The sequence below is a fragment of the Olea europaea genome, chromosome 3 (genome assembly GCF_002742605.1).
Source record: "Olea europaea var. sylvestris chromosome 3, O_europaea_v1, whole genome shotgun sequence".
NCBI classification, from domain to species: Eukaryota; Viridiplantae; Streptophyta; class Magnoliopsida; order Lamiales; family Oleaceae; genus Olea; species Olea europaea.
In genome coordinates this window covers 5,625,022-5,643,287 of record NC_036239.1, presented here as the reverse complement: position 1 = coordinate 5,643,287, position 18,266 = coordinate 5,625,022, and the positions used below count along the sequence as shown (strand labels likewise).

Sequence of the window (18,266 nt, the reverse complement as noted above, 5' to 3'; positions counted from 1 at the left end):
CATCAAATGTCATCAACATGCCCTAATTAGTAAAACTTCGATGAGCATTGGAAAGAGTTCTTATCAGCCTACAGCTACGCTCTACTTTTATGTGTAAGATTATTGTTCATCTTCATGGATTTGTTTCATACTTTCAGTCGTATAGCTAACGTAGAGATGTTGAGAAAATTAAGCCCTGTTTGGCCCTTATTTTTTAAAACTCATTTTCAACCACACATGTGATCTATAGAACTTTTATCAACTTTTCAATTATACTTTACTAATTTTTATAAAAATCTATTTCTTATCTGAATCAAACATGAGCTAAATTTTTTAGGGAAATTTACAATTTGCAATTCAATTTTGTAAATTTACATTTTACATGTATCTTGTTGTATAACAAAAATGGCATTTAGTAGTAAAAGATAAAGATTATAAAATAGCTAAACAGACCACAGTACTCCTAGTTCTACACAACACATCACACCAATATGTTTCATTACGTAGCAGTTAACGTACCATTTTATTCTTCAAAATATTAATTTCTATTAATCTTTAATCCATTTTTTTTTCTATGCATTAATTTTCAGTAAATTCAATTATATTACTAATAACTAGACTATGTATATTTTATTAAAATATTTATATTTGTCTTGTCTTCCTAAATTTTTCTCTTACAAAAATAAATAGAAAAAAACTTTACGTATTCTTGAAAATTCATTTAAATTACAAAATGGTGTAAAGCTATAATACCAACTTAAAATTATTAGAATTTTGAATAAGAATTAATCTACTTTGCTAGAAGAAATTGTCTAGAAGCAGTAGATGGATTGGAGGGAAATGATTGGACGAAAAAATTGATTGTATTTTAAACCGATCAATGATAAAGTGTCATGTGACATTGTATAAATCATTATATAAGCCTTGATATACAGGGAGCAAGATTGTTTTGGGTAAATTATATAGACCCCCACGAGGTTTCCGATAATTTTAGAGTACCTTAAGACTTTGCAAAAATTATACAAACCTCTCATATTTCAAGTGTTAAATAATGCATACTTCCCATTTATTTATATCTTTTCTTTAACCCCAAGAGTGGGCCAGGCTTATCGCAGTCGAGTGAGAAAATTGTATAGCAATCAAATGGTATCTTGTGATTTATTGTCTTCGTTTTAGAATTTTGATTGACGACATAATTATTCACTTCAATATAATGTGCCTTTCGAAATCGAGGCCTGCTACTGATCCAGACTCAGGGACAGATCAAAAAATAGGGGGCTGAGGTGATGCCACCTGAAATTCAGATCAAGGGCCAAGGTGATGCCACCTCAGCCCCCTGTTTTTTGATCTGTCCGTGGGCCTGGATGACCAGTATTAGTGTTCGAAATCTAGTTAGCAAGAGTAATGAAGTTTCAAAATCTCAGTCCTTTGGACTGGTTAAGGTATTTAAGTTTGTTAATAGTCTTTTTGGGAGAGGTCAGTTCTTGCCACCTCCTTGAGCTACACTGTACATTTTATGCATTGATAAAAATTTTGAGTAAACAAGTTAAAGGCCTTATTTGTACATCCATTCACTAAAGGAGGTCCATTCATTTGAGTCTGGCACTTCTGATCCAAGCACAAATAGTCGTACTTCATATAATTGAATTGATTCCTTTAAGTATGATCTTCCATTCTAAAACTGGATGCACAAGTTCTGCCACAGTTTGATGGTTCTGCATTATCTACATAGGTTATGTACTTCTGGATTAGGATTTAAGACTTCAGCTCCTGTGTTTAGTACTTAGTATATCAATTATTGACGCTTGATTTCATTGAAACAATTTGTTTTTTGACATTTGTCTCATAGTTTTCATCAGGGCTTTTACCTTCAGTCAATCTTAAGACTTGCGAAATGCGTTTCGAGACATCTACCTTTTGCGTTGTATTGGTTTTGGACAGTGTGATTCTTCATCTGAAGCATTTGTATGAGACTGGTGGACACCCGAATTTCTTTATACTTGGGAAAGTTCCCAATTTTCACCACTGCAAACATTTGAAACCTTTACTAAATCAAGTCCGGTAGTTGACTGGAATCATCAATACAAGAGTATTAAAGAGGCCTAAGTTTTAATACTGGGTTAGAGTCGATCATGAACTCGGGGAATCCTTATTTTTACATTGTTGATCGATGGTCAATGTTGCGGAAGCTCGCTCCAAGGATCTTTAAATCCGTGTTTTTTGGACTCAATCCAACGTATCTTTCTTTACCAACAACTAAACCAACCGGCTCCTATCCACAACTAATATATATTCACCTCGATTGCTATTCAATCTTACCCACAAAGGATAAGAAACGGTGATGATTTGTAGTGACAAAGGCAAGAAGAAAACACCACAAATGTAGGCTATGAATGGACCACAAATTATACAAAGTAATCAACTGGTTTTGGACACCAACAGGCCATTTTTCACACTTCAAAGGGGGTGGCCGAGTTCTCTTCAATTCACACTAGAAAGTGGCTAGGGTTATAGCCTTATAAGTAGTCTAGGGTTATGCTTTAAGTTGGACCTATAAGAGATTTAAACCAACCAAGATTCAAGCCATCCAAGAGGGAATACAATTGGAATGGGTGGAGCTCATGGACTTGATTGTTGGACTTATTTCATTAATTGGCCTAGACCTATGAAACATAATATCTCATGTTAACATCATAATTTCGAATTTATTGGGTATGAAAAAACCCAACAGTCAAATTGAGGCTTCTGGGTTTAAATTTTGTCACAACCCATTTATGAAAATTGTAACAGAAAAAAATAACTTGGTCTGCACGTGAGATGGTGTGTTGCCATACTCTAATAGCTATGGATTGGTTCTCATCAGTTTTCCATGTTGAGTTACTTGAACATTTTAACATATCATACATTTCTCTATTCTTGCCACTAGATGATAAAGCACCTCTTGAGCCAGTGAAATTATATTTTTTCCTTTTTGAGATTGGAAATTTGATACATGATAAATTTGTTTTCGACTTTTTTCTCATCTTGTAGAATGAAGAAGGCTTCATGAATTCTTATATTGTGTTTCATATTGTATTACAGGTAGGATAATTCCAACTACTATTCAGTAACTAACAAATGAGCACTATTATTCAATTATTCCCTCCTTACGTGACATGATCATGTCTTCTTGCGCCTGTCCATCTTAGTTGATGCTGTCAAGAAAAACACATGACACAAGATTAGCAGATTTTTCACTGTCACGAACTGTAAAATGAGATGTGCAAAACTCTATTTATAGGGTTACAGTCAGGGGCGGATTTACAGTGGGGTCCCCTGCCCTCACAATAAATTTTAAATCCAAGATTTTCAAAAAATTTCTAAATAGATTTCAATTTTGCCCCCACAACTCTAGAATCCTAGCTCCGCCCCTGATTACGTAACTGATGCAATTGTAACGAAGGCATCATACACGATATGGCCATAACTAAAGAATATAAAATGGAAGAACTGACATTTCACAGTTGACACTTCGGGAGACAGGAATGTCCATTGAGACACCACACTTCATAGGCAGAGCCTGAGCCGCGTCATCCTTCAAGTTTGCATAGCGATTGGCAGCCGCCTTAACACAGGTGCAGCAAGCCCTCTTGTCAGCGGTGGTTTGAGCCATCCCTTGGATGGCTTTCACCCCACCACAGCAGGCGCCGGATGGCTCACCACCTCCAGTAAGATAGGGAATGCACGGTGCCAAAGCCGCGTCCACTTGACCGCAAGTGATGGCCTGTCCAGGCTGCACCAACAATTGAATGACAGCAAGAATTGCAACAACTGATACAATAACACACTTCATTCTTCTTGTATTGGAGTAGGAAGCTCTAAAATATTATATATGTATTGAAATTCTTTGGCCTTTGTTGGTTTTGTGAATGTTCTAAAGTGGTGTGTATATATAGGCCTTAAGGAGATAAGATTTGTTCCAATGATTTTTAGTATTTGTTATGCACTTTTGGATTCTTGTTTGCCATCAAATGTCATCGAAATGCCATAAATAGTAAAACTTCAACGAGCATTGGAAAATGTTCTTATCAGCTTATGTGCAAGATTATTGTTCATTTTCATGGATTTGTTTCATACTTTCATTCATATAGCGGAGAGTGAGTACAATAAATATGGAGAATATTAAGGCTTTGGCCCCTATTTCTTAAAAATTATTATTAATTAATTCATTTTCAATCACATATTTCGTAGAATCCATAATTTTTATCAACTTTTTAATGAGTGATTTATCCTCTTTTATCAAAATTTACTAAAAATCCAAATCAAACAAGGGCTAATTTTTTAGGGAAATTTACTATTTGCAAACCTATGTAGCAAAAGACACATTCTGCAGGAAAAGATAAAGATTATAAAATAGCTAAACGGACCACAATGCTCCAAATTGAACATAACGCCTCACACCAATATGATACATTAAGTAGCACTTTACATATCATTTTATTCTTCAAAACATTAAGCCCTTGTTTGAGTCTCATCTTAGGGAAAAAAATGTATTTTTGAATAGTGATTTTTGGAAAATGTGTGGTTAAAAATATAAGAAAAAGTTTTCAATTTATGTGTAAAATTATTTTATTGAAATATATGTGGTTGAAAATGAGTTTTAAAAAAATTGATATAACAACTCGAACTAAAAAATTTCCCAGAACACTAAAGATCTACATATGAACATTAACATTAGGAATCGATTATTTGGGTTCGGAATAACATTGTACCAGTCTGTACAATATGAAAACTCCACAAACCCAACCCTTCACAATGTTCATGAAGAAGAAGAATGAGAGGAGACACAAAGTCGAAAATGAGAGAACCCATAAGCTTCTTACAACAAAAATTAGATGAAAAGGCATTACAATAATGCTCTTTGTACAAGGTTTGGTTACAAAATTGGATGACAAAGTGACATGGACGGCTAAGATGGGAAGGAAATGGACAGTTCCGATTGATTTTTGGAATGCTGGTTTAGGCTCCAAAATGGAGAGGAAAACATACCACGTGATTGATACGTACATAAATATTAAAAAAAGACAACAAATGCTTTTTCTCTATCCTCAGTTCTCCCAATCAGCTCGTCTTCAACGCAATCCCATTTGGTCCCAAAAGAGAATCACAGAAAACAGTAACGAGTTCAGGGGAAAAAATGATAATCACCAAAAATGGAAATTATTTGTTAGTCGATGGTCAAAGCATATAGAACGGTGTTACTGAAGTTTTTTTCCCCAAGAAACTAGTGAAGTGTTTTGGAATTTTTGGTCCATTATCTTCTTCTTAGTTGCTACAGGCATAACAAACTTGCGTGTTTCTTCCAAGTTCTCCACACTCGCCGTAGGCGCCCGATGCTCCGAAATTATGCGACTTGTTCCGACAGTATGAATTTATGGTTAAAATGTTGTTGGTATTGTCTGTTCTTGTCTCCCATGTCTATTTCGTTTATGAAATGTAATTAAAATTGAAATAAAGTAAGTACTATCTTAATTATTAATTAATGGAGCATGTCAAATTAAAATTTTAGACATTGATAAAAGATATAGACGTAGTTTCAATAAATTAGTAAATTTGTAGACATAGTTTCTCGAATCCAAGTTGGTTTCGGATTTGAAAACCTTCGTCAGGAATGGTAAGCTCAGTGGCTAAGGTCACGACGGTGAAAGATGCTGGTGGTGAGATGATGTTCGGGGTGCTTGAATGTGATGTGGTGTAATTAAACCAAAGAAACAACAAACTGGATTTTTATGGAAGACGTACTGGGTGATGAAATATATGGCAAATTTGAACTACACATGTGCACAAAACGGAGCTACATTCGGACTGAAGGTTGGACATTTAAAAAATTAATAATACTGCTGTTTGTGTTTTGTACGTATACCGAATATGGAAGATGTTTTGTTCATGGATTCAGAGATTGAGAATGTGGAGGACAATGTCAATGTCGTGGAAGACGAAATGGTAGGAGATGGTTTGACTGTGCCGGAGGTTGGTATGCAATTTAATGATAAAAAAGAAGTATATGATTTTTATGCGAGATATGCCTATACCGTAGGTTTTCCAGTTAGGAAGAGGAGTTCTGCGAGAGATGTTGACGGTGTTTTGAGATATATCACGTTGACGTGTAGTAGGGAGGGACGAAGAATTGGTAATACAAGCACTTCTTTGAAGTCGCAACCAACAATTCAAACGGGTTGCAAAGCTAGGATCTCAGCATCTTTAGATATCCATGGTTATCGGAAAATTAACGCGGTCCATCTTGACCACAACCATAAGATGAGTCCTACTAAGTCCAGATTATATAGATGCAATAATGAAATAACGGCACACGTGAAACGAAAGCTCGAAGTGAATGACATAGCAGGAATATCATTGCATAAAAGTTTTAACTCCGCAGTTGTTGAGGCTGGTAGCTACGAGAATATGACTTGTATTGAAAAAGATTGTCGAAATTATATCGAAAAGGTGAGACGACTAAGACTTGGTGAGGGTGACGCAGCTGCAATACAGACTTACTTTTCTGAAATGCAATCCCGATGCTCTGAATTTTACTTTAGTATTGACTTGGATGATGATTCGCGCTTGAAGAATGTCTTCTGGGCTGATAATCGGTGCAGGGAAGCATATAAGGAGTTCGGGGTCGTGTGACATTTGATACAACCTACCTCACTAATAAATACGATATGCCCTTCTCCCCTTTTGTTGGCGTGAATCATCACGGGCAATCAACGTTGTTGGGTTGTGGGTTGGTATCGAATGAGGACACAGTTACATTTGTGTGGTTGTTTACGACATGGCTTAAGTGCATGAATGGTCAAGCTCCGCGTGGAATAATCATCGATCAAGATAGGGCAATGCAGAATGCAATTCAGATAGTTTTCCCTAATACGAAACATAGATGGTATTTGTGGCACATATTGAAAAAGTTGCCAGAAAAGTTCGGACATCACATGGACAAGTCTTCGATATTTTCGGCCATACACGTATTGGTCTACAATTCGCAATCTGTTGAAGAATTTGAGGAAGGTTGGAAATCGATGCTTGATACATATGACTTAAGGGAAAAATGCTTGGTTGTCTAGATTGTATGAAAATAGAGGACGTTGGGTGCCCTGTTTCTTAAAAACAATTTTCTAGGCTCGTATGTCAACGACGCAGAGAAGTGAAAGTATGAATGCCTTCTTCGACGGTTATGTGCACGCTAAAACATCGTTGAAACAGTTCGTTGAACAGTACGAACTAAGCATTGCGGAATAAGGTTGAGAAGGAATTTTAGGCCGATTTCAAGTCCTCTCAAAAGCTCCCGTGTGCAACAACTTATGAAATGGAAAAGCAATATCAGACATTGTACACACTTTCGAAGTTCAAGGAAGTTCAAGTCGAATTCGCAGGGAAGGTTTACTGTGACCTCATGTCTGTTTCAGAAGGACGTATGGGGATGATGCATGAGGTACGGGAGGATGTAGTCTGCGAGGAGATACGGAAGAAAAAACATTTTCAGGTGTCCTTCAATAGGGAGAACTGCGAAATCATATGCAGCTGTCACTTGTTCGCATTTCGGGGTATAATGTGTAGGCATGCAATCGCGGTATTGATACGTAATGATGTGAGTGTGATGCCAGATCGTTATATACTGCGCAGGTGGAGGCGAGACATCAGTAGAGCACACATAAGGGTTGCCATTAATTACGACGGTTTGGTTAGTACTCCTGCACAGTTGAGATATGACGAAATGTGTAAGGCATTTGCCTCGGTAGCAAACCTTGCAGCAGATGACGAAGGGAGGTATCGTGCGATCATGGATTGGATAAACTTCAAAACAAGGAGTTTAGTTTGACCCCCTTGAGTACTTGCAGTAATATCAATTTACATTGCACTGTATCGCGAAATGAAGGTAGTGCCATTGTGAAAGATCCAATACCGTCGAAGAAAAATCCCAAGGAAAAAATGGAGAAAAGGGCCTTTGGAAGCGAACACTACCACATCAAAGGTACACTCGTATGTTATACTCTTTTATTCACTTCATTTTATACAATACGTGAAATTCATTATGGTATACTTGCAGGTGCGATCAAGCCACGCAAAAGGAAAGAGACCAACCCCGAGTAATAGTTGTATCCCGGATGGTGTGGCCGAGGTTTCTCCACCACCTGAGCAGCAATACTCAATGCCGATGCCAATGCCGTTCTCATTTTCGTAACTACTACTGGTTTGTATATTAATTACTAAGTTTTGTAAGAATTTCTGATGTTATTAATGCGAAGAACGTCATGTAGGTTGATGGGATGAGCCGTATGTTCACTCAACAAGTGTCGTGTACTACGTTGATCCCCACAACTACCACAAACGTTAATTCGAATTCCCAAGGCACACATATATTTCAATCACAACAATTACAATTTGTATTTGTTTTTCTCGGTGATAAATATGCAAATCCTCCATCTCTTTTTTGTGTTTTTAGGTAGTAAACCTACAGACCAATAAAGTTGTGAGGATCCTACTCTTCTGTGCTGTGCTTTCAAGAAACACCAAAGATGGAGATGACAGGTATTAAATTCTCAGGATGCATCTAGAAACAAGTATTGCTTATGTTCACGTTTCAATCAAAAAGAAAGTATGTTTTGTTGTCTTATATAGGTAGTACGAACATGATGTTGTTGGTTTAAATGTTAAGATTCTATTATGGATACTACTGTGAGAAACTTGTGCTAAATGGGTGGAATTCTTTTCTGGTAAATATGTATTCTAATGGCTGTAAGTCACGAAATTGTTAGTTCATTGGGATATACTATACATTATCCTTAATCCAACTCACGAAATTGTTTGTTTTTCCATCAACTGTTTCTCGATAATCATCTTTACTCTTTGTTGAAATTTCATCTAGCTGTGTAGGCTGTGCAGTGATGATGCTTTTATGAGTTTGACTTTCCAGGAGGAGCCTACTGAATAATGGCCAGCACTGGTATGGGTTGCTCATGTTGAAGCAATGGAAAACCATGGTATGGGTTGCTCATGTTGTTGAGGAAGTACCCACAGCATTTTGTTATCAACACAAGGTCTAACGATCGGGTTACTATTGAGGAGTTTTTGTTAATCTAGTCTAGGTTTCTATAGGCTGTAGTGTCATTACATTCTTGTAATATTTATAAGTTTTGATTCGAAGATAAATGAAATGCAGAAAATTTTGCCCTTGTTAGTGATATTGCCCTTTCTTCATGTTGTGTACAATTTTTCAAAATTTCAAGTCTGATAGGCTTGGTCTTGTGTTGTGCTACCATTTTTTGTGGATCAATCATGTTGCCAGTGTGGTAGTAGTTTTGTTATCTAGTTTGTCTCTCCTTTGTCACTACTCCGCATGGAAATTTAGAACGCCTTCATCAATGTAACATGTTATTGTAGTGGCAAATCTGGAATCCTGTTTCAAGATTCAATACTACGTATTTTATTCTTGATTGTTCTTTTCTCCGTGTACCTATTTATAACAAACATGCAATTTTGTTTGTTTCATTGACTCGGACTTTTGAGGAAGATTTAACTGAAAATGTTGCTAGAATTTTCCATTTGTCTACGGTGTGCAACCACATCAAAATCATAATTCACAGTAAAGATAGAAAAACAAAAGAGGCCAGTTAAATATCATTGATGAAACCACAAAAGTTAATGAAAAATGTTGGGGGATGAAACGCACCAACATGAAATGTGCATTGCAACAATGAACTACTAATTCAACCTAAATCCTCTACCATCTGAATATGTGCTAGCAAGGCACTGCTGGTTCAACAAAAATTCCCCATTTGCACTAAACGAATTACCCAAATATACAACACTCCTCTACTTAACACAAAAGAGCCATTACACCATAAACCAGTTATTAAGTCGTGTCTTTCCCCTTCATTTTTCCTTCGATAGGCGATTTTTCTTGATGGACCGTCACGTTCACATTCACATTCACAGAGATCACAAGCTTTTCTTCATTATTTATCTGGACTTGAGATTGGAACATTTGCGACATATCCTCAACTGCTTCGTGGACTGCTTGTTTAGCCAAAGTTGCGCTGCCGTTACTAGATTCACCAATTGCTTCTCCATCTTTGCACCATTCCCAAAACCCGCACTTCACACTGCAACAATTGAAAAATTTGCCTTGTGTTAACAGTGTCCCTTTCAACCTCGAAAAACTTTTGAAATCCATGCATACAACGTGGGCAACAACGTTTTATCGGGCAATCACTGAAGAAGTGTCCAACACTCTTGCAGCCGTGGCAAACTCCGGAGTTCTTTTTTGGCATTCTGTGTTCCTTCTACCGAATGCCAAACATAAAATATGGGAATGTTAGCATCTCAGATCAAATTTCCAATGAACAAAGGCAAATTCAAATTTTTAACTTCTCCGCCAAATAGAAAACCATGGAATGGAAATTTACAGCAACATATTTGATTCTAACACCAAATTTCAGATTTGCAAAACAAAGATGGATAATAGACCAAATTTCATATTCCCATAGCCATTTTGTTACACTTCAAAAAGAAGCTCATGTTTCCCAGCAAGAGGTAAATTCACTAACTTTACAAATGCTAAAGTCAATTTCTTTAACAACAAAATTTATGAATCTCAGATTAACAACAACAAAAAATCAATCAACACATGAGTCTATTCGCTCAGCACGCACATAAATTTGTTTTAAAAAATCAGGGATTTCAATCGCAAGGTTTAACTTCCAAAATAGATGCAATCGCAGAAATGTCATTGGTGGAAAAAACATTTCATAAAAACCTCAGGCTGAACAAGTTCGCGGTAGTGGAAATGTGTTGAAAGGGAAGGGTTGGTTATAAACCTCAGGCCGAACAAAAATCTCAAATCGTCGACCTATTTTGTTGTGGTGTCTGACGATCTTTGCCACGACGTCCTCTTCGACAACTATGGGGATCGTGTTAACATCACAGTGCCGGAGTTTAGTTGCTGCGGAAGATGGAGATGACGATGGAGGTTAGTGATTCGGGAGGAAATGGTTCGAACAGAAGGGAAATGGGTTGAAAGGCAAGGGTTGGTTCCAGATTCGATTTGGGGGAAATACGGGAGAGAGAGAATGGGGAAATAGGGAGAGAGAAAATGTCCTTTAATTTTTTCGTTTTCAGACTTTGTTTTCTCAATTTTTTTTTATTTTAACACTGCCACATCACTTTGTGAACCGTATTTGTCAACCGACTCGGTACACATAGCGCGATTGAAGTCATTAGGGCAACCACTCAGACCCCATTTATATCAACCAAGTCATCACCATTGATTTGGAAAAAAGGAGATACAAAGGTCTAGAGTAGCACACATGTCCATCTCGTTTGGGGCCGGGTTTAAGCCCATTTCATGATTTTGTTATTGATCAATGGCAATATAGCATCTCTTGGGACAAGCCCATTTCACTTCATCATTGCCCAAAGAATTGGATTGAGTCAATTTAATGGCATCACAGCCTAATAATTGAATATTTGATAAGGGAAAAATTCATATCTCCGGTGTATTCTTTACATCATTTCAAAAATCAGGTAAATAGTTTAAAAATTCAAAATTCAGATATGTATTTAATTAATTAAAAATATTTATTGAGTATATATATATATAACAATTAATGGTCACAAATTTATTTATTCGTCACATATTATCAAATTAATTGGTCACAAATTATTTCCAGGTCACAAATAAAAAATTTGTAGGTCACAAGTCGAAAACTTTATAGGTCACAGATAATTTTTTAGTCACAAATTATCAACTTTTAACGTCACAGACCAAATCCTTGAGGTAACATATTATTTTTTAGTTAGAGGTCATCAAATTTTAAGGTCACAGTCTATCGCCAGCAAAAAAAAAAAAAAAAAAACACACACACACACACAAAATCAACCCAAACCACCAACTTGCACCACCATCGCCACCGCACACCACACCACATCCACAACGCACCACCACAGCTAGCAAACACCACCAACAGTAATAACACCATTACCCGCGTCACACCAACACAATTGGCTTCCACAAACAGTTAAACACAGAATTTACATCACACCCACATAATCGCGCTGCAAACGCCATCACCGATGACCACTGCACAACTATCGAATCAAAACCCAAAAAATCCCAAAAATCAACCACCAGATCGCGTAGCCCAAAAATCAACCGCCATTCGCATCACCACCATTTTCAACCACTACCACATCCACCGCAAGATCGACCAACAAATCAGATACAAAACTGCCATAGTTTTCGCCTGCTCATTGAAATTGAATACATATGAAGTGATAGAAAGGGAAACCCTAATTACCAACGAAGGAAATTGACCCTGGGTTAGAGCAAAGAGAGAAGATAGATAGATGAGAACGATGACAGAGCATGGAGAAGAGAGAGAAGAGAATGGGTCGTCGGTGCAGCTCCTTCATCGTCGGTCACCGAAGTGTGAATAGTCATCGATGTTCGGAGAGAGAAGGCAGAGAAGAGGAGAGAGAAAGAGTTGTAGAGAGAAGACTGAGAATTGAATTTGAATTTTAGGGTTTCAAATTAGATTGGGATGAAATAGGACTTATATAATACCTGAAATGTGCAAAAAAACCATCCTACCTGATATTCGCACTAAGATCTTTAAAAGTTGGGATTCTTGTAATTTCCACTTTTGATAAAATGGAGTCAAACAAGGGCTAATTTCCGATAGTCTTTCATCTAATTTTCCCCCTTTCATCTATGTATTAATTTTCTGTAAATTCAAGTATTATTACTAATAACTACACTACTAACCTGGCATTTTTAAGTTTTCATTTTTTACACAAATTTGTATAATTTATTAAAAATATTTATATTTGTCTTCTCTTCATAAAGCTATAACCCCAACTTAAAATAATCAGAATTTTGGGTAAATTATAGAGACCTCCACGAGGTTTCTAATAATTTTAGAACACCTCATCCTTTAGCAAAAAGTACACAAACCTCTCTCCTATTTCTAGTTTTAATAATGCATACCTCCCACGAAGTTATTGACAATTTCAAAGACTACAACTTCCTTTTTAACAGTTACACAAACCTAATTTATTTCAAGTTTTGAATGACGCATGTCTCTCATGAGGTTTATGACAATTTCACACACAACCTTTCTTTTCAAAAATTATACATACCTTTCATATTTCAAGTTTTTGAATAATGCATGCGCCACCCTTAGCCATTTTTTTCATATGATAGCATAAATTATAGTGATAAAACTTGAAATATCCTTTCAAACTTTCTTTCATCTTGTGGGTCCTTTTAACACTTCTAACTAAATCAACAAAAAATATATATATATATATTATTTAAACCATCAACTCTTAGAAAATACTTCAACCTTTAATTGATTTGAATAATTATATTGGGGACACAAGATATTCTAGTTTTGATTTTATCTTAAATTAGTACTTCGAAAGTTAATAGTTGTGAGGAAAATGCTTTCTTCTTTGAAGGTGATAAATAATATGACTACATTTTGATATTTAAAACTAGTTTATATTCTTTCTGCGTTAACAGATTTCTCTAGAAAAATAAAGTTATTGAATGACCAATCAAGTGGAGTTTAAATGAATATTAAAGTGGTTGGTTTATAGCTGAAGTGAAATGTTTAGTACTTTTTTTTTAATTGTGATACTAATTTGTCTTCTAATTTGGGAACTTGAATTCTTAACGTTTATGGTTTTCTTCTTGCCTTTAAAACCAGTCGGCCCTCTAGTGTAATCTGTGAAATACCCAGGACCAAATTTCAGTAGGGACAACTGCTTCTACTAGACCCTAGGTGGCCCTCTCCCTTTATTTGTTATTAACAAATAAAACTAGATATTTAAAAATCGAATAAAAATTGGCCAATTTTTAAAGTTCAGTGACCTAGTAGAAACTTTTTGCCAAGTTCAATGATCATTTAGATGATTTTTAAAGTTCAATGACTCCTTAAAAATTTTTTACAAAGTTTAGTGACCATTTGAACAATTCACTCAATTTTTTAAAATAAACTTCTTTGTTAGGCCCAAGTTTAAAGCCCAAATATTATACCTATCTCAAGTGACCAACCCATTTTATGATTGGCTTCTCTATTCTCTAATAGAGTACTATAATTCAAGGAAATCGATCAGCCAAGGCATCAGCTCAGTGGAGGAACCAAAAGTCTTTGCGTTGCTTTAATTCATTACCTCTATTCACTGTGAATAATTTAGCCTGGTTAGTTCAAGATTCAATTTTGTTTATTTTTCTTACTAATTTGCAGATTTTTTTTAGCGTTTAATCCGAGTAAAAATCTAATCAAGTCTTGTGAAGCGAATTTCAAGAAAAATCTGTGGATTTTTTTGGTAGTGTTGTTCTCTTTATTCCGTATTTTGATATTGCTATTGATTGTTTTGATTAAGCTACATGATTTGGGGAATATCCCTGATATGATTATATGGCAGGTAGAAAGAAGGGCATGAAAAAGGACGTTGATTATGATTATATTGTTGTGTTCTTAAGTTCTTATTTTGATATTGCTATTGTCAAATTATTTTGATAAATTTATATATTGATTATTTTATTTATTATTAAAGGTACCCTTGACCCTTCTCTCAAAACGTTGCTATTGAAGACAACGGATAGTGTGGATATTGTAAAGTGTAAAAGACTAACGCCCAGAGAAGAGACTTTTGGGCTAACGATGTCTTGTTATTATGGGATGAAATGACTGCTTTAATGAACTTTTGGGATCCAAATAAACCTTTGCTTACCATTAATGGGTTATTCTTACCTATCAAAAAAATTAATGGGTTATTCTTACCGTGATGATGGTGGTCGTGTGGTGGCATATATCAATATTGATATTTATTATTATTTTTCAGTTAATGAGCATTGAGCTTAACATTATTTGTTGCACGATATATCTCTACAGCAAATTCATTCATGGATCGTTGGAGTGGAATTTTGAAAATTCCGTTGTATCCAAATAGCAGAAATTTCTACAGAGTTGCAGCATCTATCTGCTTCTCTACTTCTTCCAAAAGGCTTTCTGTAAGTTATTATGAGCATGTCCTTCACAAAACCCGGAAAGCACAATTTGTGCTGCAATAACTCTTTTTTTTGAATCCTTATTTGCATATAGCAAAAACAAAAGAGTTGCTTATAGATTTTATTTTGTTTTGAGTCTATTAATATCTTACTTCCCATTTGTGATAGGTACCTTATGGAAATGTCATATTCTTTAATGGAGATCGAGTGGAAGGGACTGGAAATCCAGTGATAGAGAGATTATCTGATCCTCAAAAAATTGTTGAAATTTTAGTTTCTAAATTTGAGGGGTCTGTTAATGCTTATGTTATTGAGGCTCCTGTTTTCAATGGACCTTTTGCAGTTTACAAGGATTTCATCCCTTCTGTTAACGAGAATGGAGAGCCAAAAGTTTATGATGCAACGGAGTTCCCAGCTTCTACATCGCTGGTCCTGCTATTGTCAAAATTTCTGAAAGAGGTAATGCTTTCTAAGTTGTATGAACTTTCAATTCCTCACCATAGATTTTTATCGAGTTGAACTGCCAAATTCCTGAAGTGATTTTCATGAATAAAATACACCAAGTCCTATAGTATAATTGTGTGTAATAAGAAATTCTTTGTTTAAGAGTTTTAAAGAGTTTCATCTTGAAGTCATTTGGTGGATTAATAGCATGCCTGAAATTCATTAATATGGAGTTGAAACATAGTTTTAAATTTTTCTCCATGATGTCTATGCACTTCCACGATGAAATATCTATGCACTAGAATAAAAAATAATCAGATATTTTACTGTGGGTGGATCCAGTAGCTTGCCCTATATTGATTTTACTCCTCTTTATAAGCCATTTCATGTTTACTTCAAAGTCATTGCTATGCTTCAGATAACGTACCACAAGTCCATGACAATCTCTACCAATTTCAACAATTTTGTGATAAGATTCTGGTTGATTCTATCTTTCCTGGTCCTGATTGCAATTATATCTATTTTCTGAAATTTATCCTAAATCATATTCCGTGCATCATTGCTTTATTTTCTGTACACAACAACAAAACCAAAAATTAAGCCTTATTCTAAAATTTTGTAATTTTCTGGTAATCAAATCATCAATATTCATATTTGTTGCTTTCTCAGGCCAAGCAAGTCATTTTAGGGAAACAGAAAGAGCCATACCAGGCTGAGGTCACTCCATCATTTTCATGTGAACCGAGAACAGCAGTTCTTGGATTTAGCAAGGGTGGCACCATACTTAACCAGCTAGTAACTGAGCTTGCTTTCGCAGAAGTCCAACACACAGAATGCCCTTCTCAAGGAAACAAGAATGTGATGAATGGAGGAGGACTTGCTACCAGAGAAGAGGATATGATTGTACCTACTTCAAAAGACCGCCTCTTGAACAGCATAACTGAGATTCATTATGTGGACGTTGGCTTGAACTCTAAAGGTGCATATCTTACTGACAGAGACGTTATTGATAAAATATCTGAGCGCCTTGCTCATGGAGCTTCTGGAATTCGGTTTGTTTTTCACGGAACTCCTAGACAGTGGGGTGATAGCAGGCGAATGTGGATAAGGAATGAAAAGGATGCACTAGTTCGGCTTCTTAAAACTGCTGCTCATAGGAATATGGGGAAATTATATATTCGCGAGAGATCATATTTTAACGGTACACCTGCTAATCTGCAGATGCACTTTGAAATTATTGAGCATTTGGATGTCAGTTGAGTTAAAGTCGTGATATATGTGCCTCTTCTTCAGTGTAGACAACTTTCTGCTTGATTGCTTGTGATCAATGGCATCTTAAGGTAGAAATTTGGGATTAGGCAGCTCGATCATGTTAATATCACTACTGTAAATAATTACATATCCATTGTTCAGTTAGTAGATGGCTAGCACGCTCTTTTTACATTATTTTGTCTTGCCCATTTCCATTCTTTTTTTATGACTCCAGGCATTTATTGATTAGATGTCAACGAGCCGAAATTTTAGACTCGGCTCGGGTAAAATGTTCGAGCCTTTTTCCTGGCCCGAGCAGGGCCGAGCAAAAGCTTGGCAAAAAAAAATTAGGCTTGAGCCGAGCTGGGCAGGCTCGGATTTTGTTTGGTGTATTTTATTATTATTATTATTTTTTAAAGGCAGCTACTAATTTTAGTTGCTGCCAAAACAAGGCAGCAACCTGCAGCCATTAATTTTTTTTTTTTATTATTATTATTTTTTTATATATGCTTGTTTCTCTCGAGCTGGAGAGCCACACGGGCTAGCTCGGGCTTTGCCCAGCACCTAAAAATGGGGGTTGGCCTGAGATTTGGCTCGGTTCTCCCGAGCCTTAAGCCAGACGGACTCGAGCTTTTTTCGAGCCAAGTCACGGGCAACCTGAGTCGATGAGCCGATTGCCATCTCTAGTACTGCGTGCCAAATATGGCATAAGAGTACATATCTATTCCTCTTTTGTGGTTATGATAACCATCTTTATGAGTAATGTTATTTATCATTGTGATGATGGAGTATCGGTGATATAGCAATTTATTACTCTCACATCTCTCTCTCCCCTCCCCCTCTCATAAAAATTGAATTGTCCAATTATATTATTTCACATAGACTGTCACATGACCGATGTTCCGTCATCACAATGATAAATAGCATTATTCCATCTTTATTTCCCCCTGTTTGGCATAATTTAAAATTTGGATTTTAATTTAAGTTATAAAAAATTAATTTTTATAATTTATTTCATGAGACACATAAGTTTTGAATCATACATTTTGTCAACTTTTATTGAAATTTACTAAAAATTTGATTTTTATATCTACCAAACATGGTCTAATACTGGATTAACATTGTAGGATGTAAATTTTAAATAAATGAGCTATTTGATTGAAGTGTAAAAAGTATTACTCCCTTCGTTACATTTATATAGATTGACTTTCCTTATTTTCTTGTTTCAATTACATAGTTCTATTTTCTTTTTATTGAGAGTGTTTTGTTTTATTCGTTTACTAATACATCCTTATTTAATTTACCTATTTATAACAAATTTTTCCTATTTAATCTTGAAATTGTACAAATATAAATAATGGTAGATTAGGAAAGTTTTTAACAAATTTTTTTTTTAATAATATTAAATAAGATTTCTTAGTCCTTGCGAAAAACAAAATCAACCTATATAAGTGGAACGGAGAGAGTACAAGGTAAAAATATATTCATATTGTAGTCGTTGATGCTTACACTTGCATTTCTTAAATGACACAAGGTA

General features: G+C 35.7%; 3 protein-coding genes across 4 annotated transcripts; 2 read left to right on the top strand and 1 right to left on the bottom strand.

The window, feature by feature from the left end:
- Positions 1-3,403: 3,403 nt before the first annotated feature.
- LOC111391335 (non-specific lipid-transfer protein A-like) lies at positions 3,404-4,781 on the bottom strand. Its single transcript, XM_023016535.1, has 2 exons — positions 4,766-4,781; positions 3,404-3,789 (listed from the first exon to the last, which is right to left on the bottom strand). The coding sequence occupies exons 1-2, from the start codon at positions 4,779-4,781 to the stop codon at positions 3,446-3,448; spliced, it is 360 nt and encodes a 119-aa protein (XP_022872303.1). The 3' UTR covers positions 3,404-3,445.
- A 1,105-nt stretch (positions 4,782-5,886) lies between these two features.
- LOC111377544 (protein FAR-RED IMPAIRED RESPONSE 1-like) lies at positions 5,887-6,648 on the top strand. The gene has a single exon (XM_023000675.1). The coding sequence runs from the start codon at positions 5,887-5,889 to the stop codon at positions 6,646-6,648; it is 762 nt and encodes a 253-aa protein (XP_022856443.1).
- Positions 6,649-14,069: 7,421 nt separating this feature from the next.
- On the top strand, positions 14,070-16,924 carry LOC111383643. 2 transcript variants are annotated; one of them, XM_023007773.1, is made up of 4 exons: positions 14,070-14,221; positions 14,581-15,037; positions 15,203-15,493; positions 16,148-16,924. In XM_023007773.1, exons 2-4 carry the CDS (start codon positions 14,930-14,932, stop codon positions 16,736-16,738), a joined length of 990 nt encoding a protein of 329 aa, XP_022863541.1. In that variant the 5' UTR covers positions 14,070-14,221; positions 14,581-14,929; the 3' UTR covers positions 16,739-16,924. The 2 variants fall into 2 exon arrangements, with proteins under 2 accessions (XP_022863541.1, XP_022863532.1); XM_023007764.1 differs by having other exon boundaries at positions 14,080-14,221; positions 14,919-15,037.
- The last annotated feature ends 1,342 nt before the right edge of the window (positions 16,925-18,266 follow it).

Coding starts and splice junctions, on each gene's coding strand:
- LOC111377544 (XM_023000675.1), top strand. CDS start 5,887: ATGGAAGATGTTTTGTTCATGGATTCAGAGATTGAGAATGTGGAGGAC.
- LOC111383643 (XM_023007773.1), top strand. CDS start 14,930: ATGGATCGTTGGAGTGGAATTTTGAAAATTCCGTTGTATCCAAATAGC. Junction 15,038..15,202: donor CTTCTTCCAAAAGGCTTTCT/GTAAGTTATTAT, acceptor CATTTGTGATAG/GTACCTTATGGAAATGTCAT. Junction 15,494..16,147: donor TGTCAAAATTTCTGAAAGAG/GTAATGCTTTCT, acceptor TTGCTTTCTCAG/GCCAAGCAAGTCATTTTAGG.